Below are 16349 nucleotides of genomic sequence, written 5' to 3' on the forward strand. Positions count from 1 at the left end.
CAGGTTCGAGCCCTGGTCAGGGAACTAAGATCCCACAAGCCATGCGGCATGGCCAAAAGAAAAAAAAAAGGTGGTTGGAAGCTCATTGTGGATGGGTAGGGCTGGTTGATTAACGGTTTCATGTGTGTTGATCAGTCATGACCTAGTTGATCAGTGGTTGACTCTCACCTCCTCAAATGTGGATCTTTTCCCTAGGGCCCTGCAGTTATTCCAGAAAAGAATCCAAGCTCTTGACTACAGTAGTATAAGCCAGGCTGCTAGTGTTCTGAGAGACAAATGGGGAAATGGAACTGTGGTTTCATATTTGAAGACTTTCACTTAATCTTCTTGTTTTCAGTGTTGTGCCTCCTTTCTGTTCTCTGCTATGTCTAGTCAGTACAATAAGGGAAGAAAAAATACTTATGGGCTGGAAAGGAGGATATTAATTTTGTCTGTGTAGATTGTCTTATTAACAAGGTTGGAGGACACAAAGTCAATACACAAGAACCAAGTGCATTTTTATATACTACCAATTAACAGTTAGAAATGAAAATTTTAAAACAGTACCACTTATAATATCACCAAAAAAGCATGAGATATTTAGGGATAAATCTAATAAATTATCTCCAGGATCTTTTTGTGATAATACAAAACATTCATGAAATAAATCAAACATTAAATGAATAGAGAGATAAAGCATGCTGTGGATTAGAATACTCAAAATGGTTAAAATGTCAATTCCTCCAAAACTGGTCTATAGGTTCAATGCAATTCTAATCAAAACCATAGCAGAGGGACTTCCCTGGTGGCACAGTGGTTAAGAATCTGCCTGCCAATGCGGGGGCACAGGTTCAATCCCTGGTCGGGGAAGATCCCACATGCCATGGAGCAACTAAGCCCGTGTGCCACAACTACTGAGCCTATGTGCCACAACTACCGAGCCCGCAGGCCTAGAGCCCATGCTCCGCAACAAGAGAAGCCACTGCAATAAGAAGCCTGTGCACTGCAATGAAGAGTAGCCCCCGTTTGCCACAACTAGAGAAAGCCTGTGTGTAGCAATGAAGACCCAACACAGCCAAAAATAAAATTAAAAAGAAAAAATAGCAGGATGTCTTTTATAGAAATATCAAGCTTATACTAAAATTTATGTGAAAACGCAAAGGAAATATGATAGCCAAGAAAATTTTGAAAAACAAAAACAAAGTTGAAGAATTCACATTACCTGATTTCAAGATATGTTAAAATCTACAGCAATCAAGACTTTGTGGGACTTCCTAGTGGCACAGTGTTAAGAATCTGCCTGCCCATGCAGGGGACATGGGTTCGAGCCCTGGTCCGGGAAGATCCCACATGCCACGGAGCAACTAAGCCCGTGCACCACAACTACTGAGCCTGCATGCTGCAACTACTTAAGCCCATGCGCCTAGAGCCTGTTCTCTGCAACAAGAGAAGCCACCGCAATGAGAAGCCCGTGCACCACAACAAAGAGTAGCCTCTGCTTGCCGCAACTAGAAAAACCTGCATGCAGCAACAAAGACCCAACACAGCCAAAAATAAATAGATAAATTTTAAAAAAAGGACATTGAGACATTGTGATATTAATAAAAATAGAGAAAGATAGGTAAACAGAACAAAATAGAATGTTCATAAAAAGACACACATATATGTGGTCAATATATCTTTTTTGATAAAGATGCAAAAACAATTCAATAATCTTTTCCAGAACATGTTATTCTATAACTATTGGATATCCATAGGCAAAAAATGAACCTTGGCCCATAATCCTTACCTCATTCACATATTAACTCAAAATGGAACCAGACGTAACTATAAAACCTAAAAGTACAAAAGGAAAAGACTGTGATGAAACTTTTCATTGGTGACCCCATACACAGTAAAGCAGGAATGCAACATCCTCAATATTGTAAGGGAAAAATTCAGTTGATATTGATTGAACATTATATCAGTTAACCAAGCTGACACATAACTTACATGTCTTCCATCTAGTGCCAAACACAAAGAAATGTCACATAAAATGAAGCATAAAAAATAAACACTAAGGTAATTAATTAAAAGGTGGGATTACCCTAGTTTCATAAACCCAAATCAGAGTAAAGCAGTAAAACTGGGCTGAAAATCTCATGAGAGAATTTTAGCTATGTATAGACTGCAATCATCGCAAGCTGAGACTTTGATGTCCAACTAGGAAAGTAAATATAAGACTAAAACCTCATATGCAGCAGAGGAATGGCATAAATTACAGGAATCCTATAGAACAGCTCCATTTATAAGCAGAGTTGAGGATTAATAGAGATATAAAAAGCATATGGAAGTATCAAGGAAGCTTGACTTTGGATAGAAAAAAGAGTCACCCAAAAGGAATCAGAATTCCCATTCAGGGCCATGCTTATATTTGATCTCATTCACACTCACATTTACACTACACACACAGGATATATTTCTAAGGTCTGAACTTAATAGGGAAAAAATTTGTTCATGAATGAGGGAAGCACTGACAGAAGCAAACTACCAACTGAACAAAATAAAATATAAAGAAAAGACATTCGAGTATCTGAGGTAATGTAATATTAAAAAGGTGCACTTTAAAATAGTGGAGAGGGACTTCTCTGGTGGTGCAGTGGTTAAGAATCTGCCTAACAATACAGGGGACACAGGTTCGATCCTTGGTCCGGGAAGATCCCATGTGTTGCGGAGCAACTAAGTCCGTGTGCCACGACTACTGAGCCTGCGCTCTAGAGCCTGCGAGCCACAACTACTGAGCTCATGCACCACAACTACTGAAGCCCACGTGCCCTAGAGCCTGCACGCCACAACTACTGAGCCCACACACTGCAACTACTGAAGCCTGCGTGCTCTAGGTCCCACATGCTGCAACTACTGAGCCCAGGTGCTGCAACTACTGAAACCATGCACCTAGAGCCCGTGCTCTGCAACAAGAGAAGCCACCACAGCAAGAAGCCTGTGCAACACAACGAAGAGCATCCCCCACTCACTGCAGCTAGAGAAAACCCACATGCAGAAACGAAGACCCAACACAGCCAAAAAAAAATACACATTCAACAAGCACATCAAATACCAAGTAGAAACACTGAAAGAAAACTCAAAAGAGATTCACACCAAGAAACATTGTAATCAAATTATTTAAAGCCAAAGGTGGAATTCCAAAATCAGCCAGAGAGAAGTGACTAGTCTTGTACAAGGGAGCCTCAATAAGATGAACAGCTGATTTCTGGTCAAAAAAATCACAGACACCAGAAGACACTGGGATAACATAATTAAAGTACTGAAAGAAAAGAAACAAAACACAGCAAAATTCTAAATGAAGAATTCTAGATCCAACAAAACTATCCTTAAAAAGTAAAACATAAGACCTAAAAATAAAAAATGCCTAGAAGAAAGCATATAGGAAAGCTTCATGACATTGGATTTGGCAAAGATTTCTTGCATATGACACCAAAAGCACAGGGAAAAAAAGCCAAAAAATAATCAAATGGAACTATATCAAACTTTAAAACTTCTGTGTTTTAAAGGAAACACAGTGCATCAAAGGAAACAACAGAGTGAAAAGGTAACCAATGGAATGGGAGAAAATATTTGAAATCATATATCTGATAAGGGATTAACATCAAGAATATATAAAGAACTGCAAATCAACAACACAAAACCAAATAACCCAATTACAAAATAGGCAAGAACTCAAATAGACATTTCTCCAAAGAAGATATACAAATAGCCAACAAGCATATGAAAGGATGCTCAACATCATTAATAATCAATATATGGCAAATCAAAACCGTAATGAGATATTTGTTCACACCCACTAGGTTGACCACTGTCAAAAAAAAAAGAGAAAAAAAAAACAGAACATACCAAGTATTGGTGAAGATATGGAGAAAATGGAACTCTTGTGTACTGTTGATGAGAATGTAAAATTGTGCAGCCCTTATAAAAAATAGAATGGAGATTTCTCAAAAAATTCAAACTAGAATTACCATATGATCCAGCAATCTCACTTCTGGGTATATATACAAAAGAATTGAAAGCAAAATCTTGAAGGGATATTTGCATACCATTGCAGTATTTTTCACAGTAGCAAAGAGGTGAAAACAACCCAAATGTCCCTTGACAGAAAAATGGATAAAGAAAATGTGGTATACAATAGAACATTATTCAACCTTTCAAAAGAAGGATATCCTGTCACATGCTATGACATGGATAAACCTTTAGGATATTATGCTAAATTGAAATAAGCCACCACAAAAAGACAAATGCTGAATGATTCCACTTATATGAGATACTCTAGCAGTCAAACTCATAGAAACAGAGAGTAGAATGGTGGTTTCCAGGGGCTGGGTTGAAGAGGAAATGGGGACTTTTTGTTCAATGCATACAGTTTCAGTTTTGCAAAAGGAAAAAGTTCTAGAGATGTGTTGCCCAACAATGTTAATATGACTAACACTACTAAAATGTACACTTAGAAATGGTTAAGATGGTAAACTCTGTTACACGTTTTTTACTGAAATTTAAAATGTTTTTAAATGAAGCAAGAATAAAGACATTCCCAGATCAACAAAAACTGAGAGATTTCTTTGCCAGTAGACCTGCCCTACAAAAAAGGTAAAGGGTGTCAGTCCTTTAGGCTGAAATAAAGGACATTAACTTGAAACCACATGAGGAAATAAAGAATTCCGCTGAAAGTAACTACATAAGTAAATTAAAAAGTCGGTATTAATTTAATTTTGGTTTGTAATTCTTCTTTCTTTCCTATATGATTTAAAATACAACTACATAAAACTATAATTATAAAGCTATTGATGGGCACACAATGTATAAATATGTAATATGTGACAAGGTAATGAGGGGGACAAAGCTATATATATAGTAGCAGCAAAGTTTATTCAAAGTAGATTGTTACAAATTAACATGTTTAATTGTACTTTCCAGGGCAGCCATTAAGAAATTAACTTTAGGGAAATGCAAATCAAAATCACAATGAGATTATCATTTCATACCCACTAGGATGGCTGTAATTAAAAAAAATAAAAAGACAGAAGAAAGGTTTGGGCAGGATATGGAGAAACTGGAACCTTCATACACTGCTGGTTGGAATGTAAAATAGTGCAGCTCCTGTGGAAAACAGTTTGGTTGTTTTTCAAAAAGATAAACATTGAACACCCACATGACCTAGCAATCCCAATCTTAGGTATATACCCAAAAAAACTGAAACCAGGTATTCATAGAAAAATTTGTATACAAATGCTCATAGCAGCATTATTCTTACAAGCTAAAAAGATGAAATAATCCTAAATGTCAACCAACTGATTAATTGATAAGTAAAATGTGACATATCTATACAATGAAACCTTATTCAACCACAAAAAGGAATGGAAAAAAAAAAAAAGGGATGAAGTGCCAGTACATGCTACAACCTGGATAAACCTTGGAAAGAAACTCTGCTGAGTGAAAGAAGCCAGACACAAAAAGCCACATATTGTATGATTCCATGCATATGACATGTCCATAATAGGCAAATCCATAGAGATAAAAAGTAGCTTAGGGCTTCCCTGGTGGTGTAGCGGTTAAGAATCCGCCTGCCAATGCAGGGGACACAGGTTCGAGCCCTGGTCCGGGAAGATCCCACATGCCAGGGAGCAACTAAGCCCGTGTGCCACAACTACTGAGCCCACGTGCCACAACTACTGAGCCCACGTGCCACAACTACTGAAGCCCACGCACCTAGAGCCCGTGCTCCGCAAGAAGAGAAGCCACTGCAATGAGAAGCCCGTGCACTGCAACGAAGAGTAGCCCCCGCTCGCCACAACTAGAGAAAGCCCGCGCACAGCAATGAAGACCAAACACAGCCAAAATAATAAAATAAAATAAACAAATTTATTTTTTTTAAAAAAAGCAGCTTAGTGTTTTCCAGGGGCTGGGGAAAGGGAGGAACTGGGAGTGATTGGTTAAGGTATATGGGGCTTCTTTTGGGGATGATGAAAATGTTCTCGAACTGTGTATTCATGATACTGGCCCAACACTGTAAATATACTAAAAGCCACTAAATTTTATCTGTGATATGGTTTAAATGGTAAATTTTATGTTAATTTTACCTCATTTTTTAAAATATTGAACCATACACTAAAATGGACACATTTTATTATAGATAAAAGATACATCAATAGAGTTTTTTTAAAAAAAGAGTAATGATATTGAATTCTTATTCAAGAATCTTTTGCTCTTCTTGATCATTTGTTCTTTCACATCAATCTTAGACTCAACTTTTGAAATTCCTCCAAGTTACCCATATCCACTCAAATTAATGTTGGTTGTGAATGACAGAAACCTCAAATACTGGTGATTTAAAAAAGAAAGAAGTATATTTTCTCTCTTTCTCTTCCTAGAACAGGTCAACTTCTTTCCTGCTTTAGGGACTTTGCACACTCTCTCTATCTGAAATTCTCTTTCAGCAACCAGTTCTGCTATCCTTAAGGTTCTCATGTCACATTCTCAGAAATTCTTCTGCTAACTACTGAGACTGAGGTAGGCTGCTTTTGATATTTTTTATCACAGTACTCTGATTATTTATGTCACAATTTTCATTCATTTACTTAGCAATCATTCACTGAAAACCTTCTATATAAAAGGTACAGTTCCAAGGGCTATGAAATCCTCATTATTTGTCATTTTTGTAATTATATGTTAATTGTTTTGCCAGCCCACCACTTGACCCTCTCACTAGAACATAAGTTCCCAGACCATAGCTGTTTGATCATCACTGTATCCTCTGACTTTAGCATAGTAACTGCTATATAGTAGACAAACATTTGTAGATCGAATGCATAAAATGCCAGCTCAGATATTATTTTTATTTTATTCAAGATTAGAGACATGAATGAGGCATTCATCTCAAAGGAGAACAAACTTGATTAGAAATCAGAATTATTGGCCTTTAAAAAATAAATCAAATCAAAGATTTTTTTTCTTAACCTCAGAAAACATGGATACAGACTCAGTCTCCAGCTCCCAGCAAGCAGGCAACCTCCTTTTTGAACCTTGGTAAGGAACCTTGGTCATGCACACTCTCACCATTTTTCTCCATGTTCCTGTTATACATTGATGACCATATAATTAATTGTCCAAACTGGAACACTTATGAGAGATAAAGATGAGAAACTGAATATACAAATGAACAACGGCCAGACTCTGTAAAAAAAAAAAAAAAAAAAACAATACTCTGACTTATAATCTGCAGCAACCAGTCCAGGAAACCAACCTACTATCTGCAGGTACCAAACCAGGAAGCCAGCCTGCTATCTACAGGTTGGACTTGTAGGAAGGCCGAAAAATATCTCTAGCAAACAATCCAGGAAGCCAAACAATAAACCCTGTAGCATTGGCCCCAAATGTCCAGAACTCCGTTGACAGCTTCTCTAATTTTCGTCCCTGCTTCAAACTTAGGACTCACCAGAGAAAGCCAAATATACTCCCCTAACTAGTCACATAGGATGCCCTGCATTTAGTTAGCCCTCCTACAGCTTCCCCATACCAACAGTCTTCAATCAGGGCATATCTGAAACCTTCCCTTTTTCAGCTATAAAGCTTTCCCAATCCTTTACCTGCCTTTCAGTCTCTGCCAAAATGCAAGTGATGGTGGCCAACTCCCTTGCTATTATTGCAAGCTCTGAATAGTCTTTGCCTGTTCTCACTTGGGTGACTTTCATTTATTTCCACAAAAGGAATACTGTTAATAATTGTGCTTGATCAAGAGGCAAAAATCGGGACCGTCTTGAGTAAATCAGGACATAGATCACCCTAATTAAGAAGCACAATTAGGGGCCTCCCTGGTGGCGCAGTGGTTGAGAGTCCGCCTGCCGATGCAGGGGATACGGGTTCGTGCCCCGGTCTGGGAGGATCCCATATGCCGCGGAGCGGCTGGGCCCGTGAGCCATGGCCGCTGGGCCTGCGCGTCCGGAGCCTGTGCTCCGCAACGGGAGAGGCCGCAACAGTGAGAGGCCCACATACCGCAAAAAAAAAGAAAAAAAAAAAAAAGAAGCACAATTAGACAAGAGGCTGTTTGCTAGTGAGATACAAAATTTGGGAGGGCAAAGGTATGATGAACAGAAGGTGAAATGTGCCACTACCACTAGGTGGGGTTGCACCATTAAAGAATGGAGGACAATTCAATTACTGCAGGAAGTTCTTGAGATGTATATGCACTCAAGTTACTATTCGGTAATGTTTTTGGTTTAGGTGTATGGTACTGTAAAATCTAAACACTGGAATTAAGGTAAAATTGTCTTCAGGGCAATGATTACTGGAAATAATTCCAATGGAAAATGTTCTAGCATACAGTTATTGATGCCTAGTATTAACTTGCTTTCAGTTATTGCCTACTGCACCTGATGCAGTAAATAGGTGAAAAACACACTCCTTGCCCTTAACAAGTTTGCATTCTAGAGTACTTAAGGTCCAAATGAGTTACATAATTTTCAGGGCCCAGTGCAAAATTAAAATAAGGGGCCACTTGTTCAAACAGTATTAAGAATTTCAAGATAGCAACTGCAGAGCATTAAACCAAGGGTGGAGCCCTTCTGAGCACAAAGCCCTTTGCAGCTGCACAGATCACACACCCAGGAAGCTGACCCTAAGTGTAGAATAGTACTCTCCAACAAATTACAGACTAATACACTATGCTGCTTGGTATATGTTGTAATGCTGCCGGGCCCTTTAGCCTGTTTTATTCTATGTGGTACATTTGGTATGCACAGAATAGAATTACATTTAAAAAGTTACTGGAGGGGCTTCCCTGGTGGCGCAGTGGTTGAGAGTCCGCCTGCCGATGCAGGGGACACGGGTGCGTGCCCCGGTCCAGGAAGACCCCACATGCCGCGGAGCGGCTGGGCCCGTGAGCCATGGCCGCTGAGCCTGCGCGTCGGGAGCCTGTGCTCCGCAACGGGAGAGGCCACAGCAGTGAGAGGCCCCCGTACCACAAAAAAAAAAAAAAAAAAGTCACTGGGCAATGAGTATATTTGTGCTATTTGCTGTAAGGAACCTTCACTAAAGTTTAATCAAGCACGTAAATACTTAATCTAATTTAAAATATTATAAAAGTTACAATTATAATTATTTTGCTTTTCCCCAGAAGACTCAAGGGCAGGGCAGGGACTTATACTGGTAGGTATTCAGTAAATACTTGTTGAATGAATGAAAGGAGGCTTCACTGGGTGGAGATTTTAATAAGAGGAAATATCAGGAAAGGCTGCAAGGGAATGGTTAGCTAGGATGCTGAAACTCATAGGCTGGCCAGGAAGGACATTGTAGATAAGAGGAAATGTCAGTGAAAGCAAAGTGCTGTGTATAATTTATTTATGTTTATCATTATTACCTTCCAATAGAACTAGAAGTCCCATAGAAGCAGAAATCTTTTCTGTTTCTTCATAGCTGTACTCAGTGCCTGTGACATAGTAGGTCTTCAATAAATATTCATTGGCTGAATAAATGCAGGCAATGCTGCTTAGCTAAAAGCAGAGTACCTATATAGTGAAGAAGTAGGAAATGAAGTTGGAGCCACGTTGCCCAATGCTTTGAATATCAGAGTGAGAATCTATACTTCATCCAGTGTACAGATAACAACCATTAAAAAGAACAGTGTTATACTCTAAACTCTGAACAGAAAGTAAGTCAGTGGTACCCTGGCTAGAAGATTATCTGTTGTCGACTGAAAAAACGCATACCCTAAAAGTTGAGGATTATGTTTTATTTGGCAGACTTACTGAGGACTATAACCCTGGGAACCAGCCTCTGCGATAGCTGTGTGATCCAAAGAGGTAAGGGAGGAGCCAGGATGCATAGGAAGTTTCGCTGAAAACAAAAACAAAAACCTTTAGTTGAACATCAAAATATTACTGCTAATCACAAAAAACAGACATCTCAAGTCAATGATTTTAGTGCTTTTTTTATTTATGGGAAGATGCAAGAGTCTGGCCTTATTGAAATTATACCTTTGATATGCACCTTAACTATCTCGGGTCAGTACCCTGTTTTTCTCCATCCTGAATTCCTCTCAGGGTGCACCACTGGGGGCAGCAAGAGTGGCCGATGGCTTTATGGCCACAACATCCTTTGTTTACTAAAATGGCGGGCAACATGCTTTATCCACACTGTCAACATCTCACCATCTTCTCTTAATTCCACCTCCTCTCCACACCTCAACACACTACTTAGGCCACACTTAATATTGTCATAAGCTAAGTAAGACCTCAAATAAGAATACTGAAAACACGATTAAAACAAGCAAACAAACAAACTAAAGCCAGTAAATTTTTTGATAATGGTTCCTTTATTTGTGTCTCCTTCGCTGCAAGATGAACTTCTTGCGGGCAAACACATACGTTTAATAAAATTCTGGGCTGTTTCTAAGCCAAGATGGAGTCTGCCACTGGATGTGCTCAGTGAATTATCTGTCGAAAATACCATAATAGCAAGTGATTTCCAAATGTAACAGATGGTTTGGTTATCTGGGTAAGCTAATCTTTCCTTCTCTTTTGACACCAAGCCCCTTTGTCGGGTCTCAGTAATGCGCGTCACTGGGTGGGAAAGCAAGCAGCAGGGTGGCGGTGTGTTTTTATCCTGATCTAATCGTCCCAAGTATCTAGTTTTTGTTTTGTTAAGATTCTAAGTCAAGATTAACTTTACATTCGCAAACGGTGAGCCTGGAACGCCTAGAATCTGACAACCGAAACCGGCTACAAACACATGCGGGGGAACAGGCGTCCGCGCAAACCTCCCCGCAGCCGCCTATGCGCCTCACCTCACAGTTGGGAACAATAAAGTTGAGCGTGTTCAAACGGGTCCTTGTCATCCAGGGCCTCTCGGACGAGCCTGTAAAATAAGACTCCTAGAAACTCTCTGCTGCTTTCAAGTCTTCTGCGTGTGTTTTCTGTAGTTTTTTTTTTTCCTCATTCGCCATACAAAACTCCTGAGGGGAACGGCACGGGCTAGGCCGGCTTGGGGACCATTTCTGGGGGAAGCTGGCCCGGCAGTCGCCGCGGGCAGCCTCGGGGAGGCCCTCGGTTCACGTGAAGCCCAGGCTGCGGCGACGGAAGCAGAAGCGATGAAGCCCCGGCCCGCGAGGTTTGTGGATAATAAGCTGAAGCAGCGCGTCGTCCAGGTGTGTATCCCGAACGGCCAGGACTCACAGTGGTCCGCGTTCGGGGCCCAGGGTCACCGCAGGCCCCTTCTCGGGGGCCTCCCAGCTCGAACCTGACTTGCCGCCTGCTCTAGTCTGGGTGGGGGCGTGGGGCTGTTGACAACTCCGCTTCTTCGCGAGCGGTTCCCGGCCTTCCCTTCTGACTGTGGCGCGGGGTTTCACGGAGCAGCCCGAGACCGTGGGAGGCTGCGGCTTGATGGGCCCCTGCCCGGATCTTCTTGACCTCAGTGCAGATCAGCAAGGAGAATGCAGATGGCCTTTGAGTTTAAATCATCCTGTCTTGTGAAGTAGGGACGGAAACGTTCTTTGAAAGCCCGTGTGGGCGAAGCGCTTTGGGGGCCATAAAGAATACGTTAATTTCCATTCTCAGGAAACTTGGGGTCAGGTTGGGACACAGTAAATACAGGTACTCTGGATCTGACTTTATAATGGGCACTTTACCTACTTTTTTTCATTTTCATAATCACCAGTGGAATGCATTGTGTGGTAAATGTCTTGGAATGGTATAGTCAGCACGCAAACTTAGTTAGAAAGAGAGACAGATACTTTAAGAGCTATATACTCTCCTTCTGTCTCTTTTACTTTTCCGGCCACTGTACAGTCTCCTTTTTGGATCTGTCTTTTCCTACCATCTGTTGGAAGCGCCTTTGAGCACCTGTGCTCTTACCTTCTCTTTCGTTAGCCTCGTACTTCTCTCTTATCCATCCCCACTTCTAGGTGATCTCATGCAGTCTAGTACCTTTAAATACTATTTACACATTCATGACTTCTAAATTTATATTATAATCCAATGCAGATTTTATCTTGAATTCCAGATTGATATATCTAGCTGCCTACTCAACATCTCCTCTTGAGTGTCTGATAGATATTTCAACTTAACGTATCCAAACTAAACTTTTGATATTCTCCTCCAAACCTGTCCTTTCTTAGTGTTCTTTATTTCAGTAAATAACATCCATTTGTTAAGGCCAAAAACCTTAAGACTCATTCTGACTTTTGCTTCCTGTAACCAATTAATCAGCAACCTCTTTGGCTTTACCTTCAAAATATACTTCAAACCTAACCACTTTTTACCATCTCCTCCAACATCCTAGTCCAATACCACACTCCCTATTAGAGTACTGCAGTAGCCTCCTAATTGATCCCTTTGATTCTGGTTTTACTTAAAGTCTGTTCCCCACAGAGCAGCCAGGGAGATCCTTTTAGAGGGAAAATTGGAGTTTGCCAGGGTCCTGCTCAAAACCCTGCGGTGGACTTTCACACATTTGGAGTAAAATCCATCCTAAATAGCCCTATGTACTGTGGCCCCATCTACCTTTTTGTCCCTTTTGATCTCTCCCTTGATTACATTGTCTTATATACGTGGACCTTCTCAGACATGCCAAGCACAGGACTTTCGCTGTTGTAGTTCACTCAGTCTCAATTACTCTTCCTCTGGATGTTTGCACAACTTGCTCCTTCACTTTATTCAGGTCTCTGAGCAGTGACTCCTAATGGCTAAATCCAGTGGCCTCTTCTCAGTCATTGCCACACTTGACTGCTGTTCAGCATTTGACATTAGTGGTTTTCCTCTCTTGCTTTTACTTTGGTTCATTATAAAAGTAATAGGTTCTGGGCTTCCCTGGTGGCGCAGTGGTTGAGAGTCCGCCTGCCGATGCAGGGGACACGGGTTCGTGCCCCGGTCCGGGAAGATCCCACATGCCGCGGAGCGGCTGGGCCCGTGAGCCATGGCCGCTGAGCCTGCGCGTCCGGAGCCTGTGCTCCGCAACGGGAGAGGCCACAACAGTGAGAAGCCAGCGTACCACAAAAAAAAAAAAAAAATTAATAGGTTCTTATGGTTTAAAATAAAAGGAACTGGAGGGTATAAAATGAAAAGAAAGAATTCCTTTCATCTCCACTCCATTTCTCCACAGGTAATCAGGGAGAGTTTCTGTTGTATCTTTCTTAAAATTTTGTATGCATATATGCACTTATAGATGTATTAATTTTTTTTTAATCACACACATGGGCTCATCTGCATGTATTCTGCTGCTTGCTTGTTTCACTTAGCAGTATGTTTTAGACATCTTCCCACAAGTAGTACACTTGCCTCCTTTTAACTAGCATATTAGTTATCTATTGCTGTATAACAAATTACTCTAAGACTTAGCAGATTAAAGTGGTTTTAGTTCTGTTGCGTTTTGATTTGCAGTGGGTATGAGATATACATGTATATGTATAATTCAGGATTAACTGTGGTAAATGACAGCATGTTATAGGAGTTCAGAGAAGGGGAAGATTAACAAGAACGGTCCAGCTTTGGATACCTAGTCTCTTGTCATCGGAGGCATTTATGCAGAGACTGTTCTTATGTGTTAGGGATCCTTGAGAAGAAATTGCTGTATGAAATGGGGAACCTAGACTGGATAACTAGCAAGTAGTGAAACTTGGGAGTTGATGGTTAGACATTCCAGGTTTGAAATCTGGCCATGTAACTTATGCGCTGGTGAGCAAGTAACTAACCTTTTAAAGCCTCCTATAAAATGGGGGGAGATTGACATCTACCTTACAGCATTGTGAGTACTAAAAGAGATAATGTGTAAAAGGCCCCTAGAACAGGTTTAGCAGGCCCTTAGTTTCTTAGTAATTTTTTTCACGATGCTCCTAGGCCCAAAGTAATACCTAATGGGTTTGTTTATTAAGTAGTTAGGTTCAAGCAACTTAATAACTATTTAGTCCAAATAACTTATTAGCTTTTTGAACAAATAATACAAAAAGTGCAAGGAAAGTTAATACATTTGTATTTCATTCTTAAAATAACCACAGTTATTTACTAGTGGGATTTGTGAGTCCATTGGGCACAGCACAACTTCTTATACCTTCCGATCAGATTGACACTGCTCCTCATTTCATGTTCTACCTTGATTTTTTCTTTTCTTTTTTAAAATTAATTAATTTACTTATTTACTTTTGGCCGCGTTGGGTCTTCGTTGCTTTCTCTAGTTGCGGCGAGCGGGGGCCACTCTTCGTTGCGGTGCACGGGCTTCTCATTGCGGTGGCTTCTCTTGTTGCGGAGCACGGTCACTTTGATTTTTATTACAGCAAATTCTTAAAAAGCCAGTTTTGCAAAGATATGACATCATCAAAAGGTGATTTAATATTGCAGCTGTGAATTGTTTCAGGCTGGTACAGTGGACCCTGGAACAATCCGGGGGTGTGCTGCTGACCACCTCCCCCCCCCACTCAGTTGAAAATCTGTGTATAAGTGTACAGTTGGCCCTCCATGTGTGGTTCTGCGTTGGCATATTCAACCAGCCCTGGGTCACCCAGTACTGTAATACGTATTGAAAAAAATCTGCTGTAAGTGGACTGGTGCAGTTCAAACCCGTGCTGTTCAAGGGGCAACTGTAGTTCCTGCATTGTTGGACAGATACTGAATATTACTGTGTTCCCTCAAATTTAAAATATCCTTCGGTGCTCTCCCAAGTTGAGTGCTTTGTTCTGGTATATTTGGGAACCTAGGGTATAAGAAGCCCTCACCTACTTACTGCCTTATAGCTATCCTGGTTATTGTTGTTGTGTTGTCATAGTGATTAATAATGTCAATTAAATTCTTTGATTCAGATTTGATAATTATTTGGTGATTTTTATTTATATTTCCAGTATACTTTATTAATGGAGAGTTTACATTAACCCATGACATGTTTGAGTAGCTCAGTCGCTTACTTGTCGATTAAAATCACTGAGTTTGAACTATCGTCTTGTATTTATCATGTTTTCTGTTTTAGTACCTCACCAGTAACAGATGTGGCAAATATGTGGACACTGGAGTCTTAGCATCCGATTTACAAAGAATGTACAGGTAAAGAAATGTAGTCTCCAGATTCTTGCTTTTCTTTCCTACCATTTTTAAAGTTTACACCCTGCCTAAATTTCCAACCGATATTAGTAGCCGCTGGCAGTAGTTTACCAGTCCATACATTTAGAATTCAATTTATCTATACAAACATTTATCAAGCACTTGTGGTATGTAAGGAGCCGTCCTTGTTGCTAAGGAAAATGGCTGCTGCTTATGTTTTAGCACCCGACTCTCTGGTCAGGAGTATACTGCTTTTGCTGCTTCATTAAAAAATTAAAACCGTTAGGCATGATCTCCCTCAGTCTCCTGACTATCTAAAAATGTGTCGCTCAAGTAGTCTTTCCACTAAGATTAAATCCTCCTTTTGTGCCTCTAATCCCACTTCTTCTGCTGTGTCGCCTCTCTAATTGTCTCTGCTTTGTGTATCTCACTGTTTCTATTTTCTTGACTTCCTTAGTCTGTGTATTAGTTTGCTAAGGCTGCTATAAAAAAATATCACAGAGTAGGTGGCTTGAACAACAGAAATTTTATTCCCTAATGTTGTGGAGGCTCCAAGTCCATGATCTAGGCATTGTCAGGGTTGGTTTCTTTTGAGCTCTCTCCCTGGCTTACAGATGGCTGTCTTCTCCCTGTGTCTTTACATGGTCTTTCCTCTGTGTGTGTCTGTATCCTAATCTCTTATTCTTATAAAGACACCGGTCATGTTGGATTAGGGCCCACCCATATGACTTCATTTTACTTTATTTACCTCTTAAAAGGCCATGTCTCCAAATGCAGTCACATCCTGAGGTACTGGGGGTTAGGACTTAAAACATACAAATTTTGGAGGGACACAGTTCAGCCTATAACACTCTGCCCTCTTGCCCCCCAAATTCATGTCTTTATTGTTTGCAAATATACTCCCTCCATCCCAGCGGCCCTGGAAGTCTTAACCAATTCCAACATCAACTCTAAATCCACAGTCTCATCTGAATATCATCTAACTCAGGTATGAGTGTGCCTGGAAGTATGATTCCTCCTGAGGCGAAATTCCTCTCCAGCTGTGAACTTGTGAAGTCAGACAACAAGTTATCTGTTCCCAAAGTATGATGATGGGACAGGCATACGATAGACATTCTCATTCCAGAGCAGGGAAGTTGGGAAGAAGAAAAGGGTCATGGTCTGAAGGAAGTCCGAAACCCAGCAGGGGAAGTTCCACTAGACTCGAAGGATAATCCTCTTCGACTCAGTGCTCTGTCCTGAGGGCTCACTGGGATGACTGCCCTGCCACTGGGAACTGAGTGGGAGACGGTGCCTCTCCCTGGA

At 40.7% G+C, this 16349-nt stretch overlaps 1 protein-coding gene across 3 annotated transcripts in view; it reads left to right on the forward strand.

The window, feature by feature from the left end:
• Positions 1-10854: 10854 nt before the first annotated feature.
• Positions 10855-16349, forward strand: part of NVL (nuclear VCP like) — an 81324-nt gene continuing 75829 nt past the window's right edge. Inside the window, exons 1-2 of one of the 3 annotated variants that reach the window (XR_014293524.1) lie at positions 10855-11167; positions 14974-15047. Coding sequence is in view for 2 of the 3 variants with exons in the window: in XM_082615461.1 (XP_082471587.1) it covers positions 11111-11167; positions 14974-15047 (131 nt within the window). In the remaining variant the exon portion in view is untranslated. The remainder of the gene's footprint in view (positions 11168-14973; positions 15048-16349) is intronic. The other 2 variants (XM_082615461.1, XM_082615460.1) reach the window with 2 other exon arrangements.

Source organism: Mesoplodon mirus (genome assembly GCF_964341445.2).
Source record: "Mesoplodon mirus genome assembly, chromosome: 3".
NCBI lineage: Eukaryota > Metazoa > Chordata > Mammalia > Artiodactyla > Ziphiidae > Mesoplodon > Mesoplodon mirus.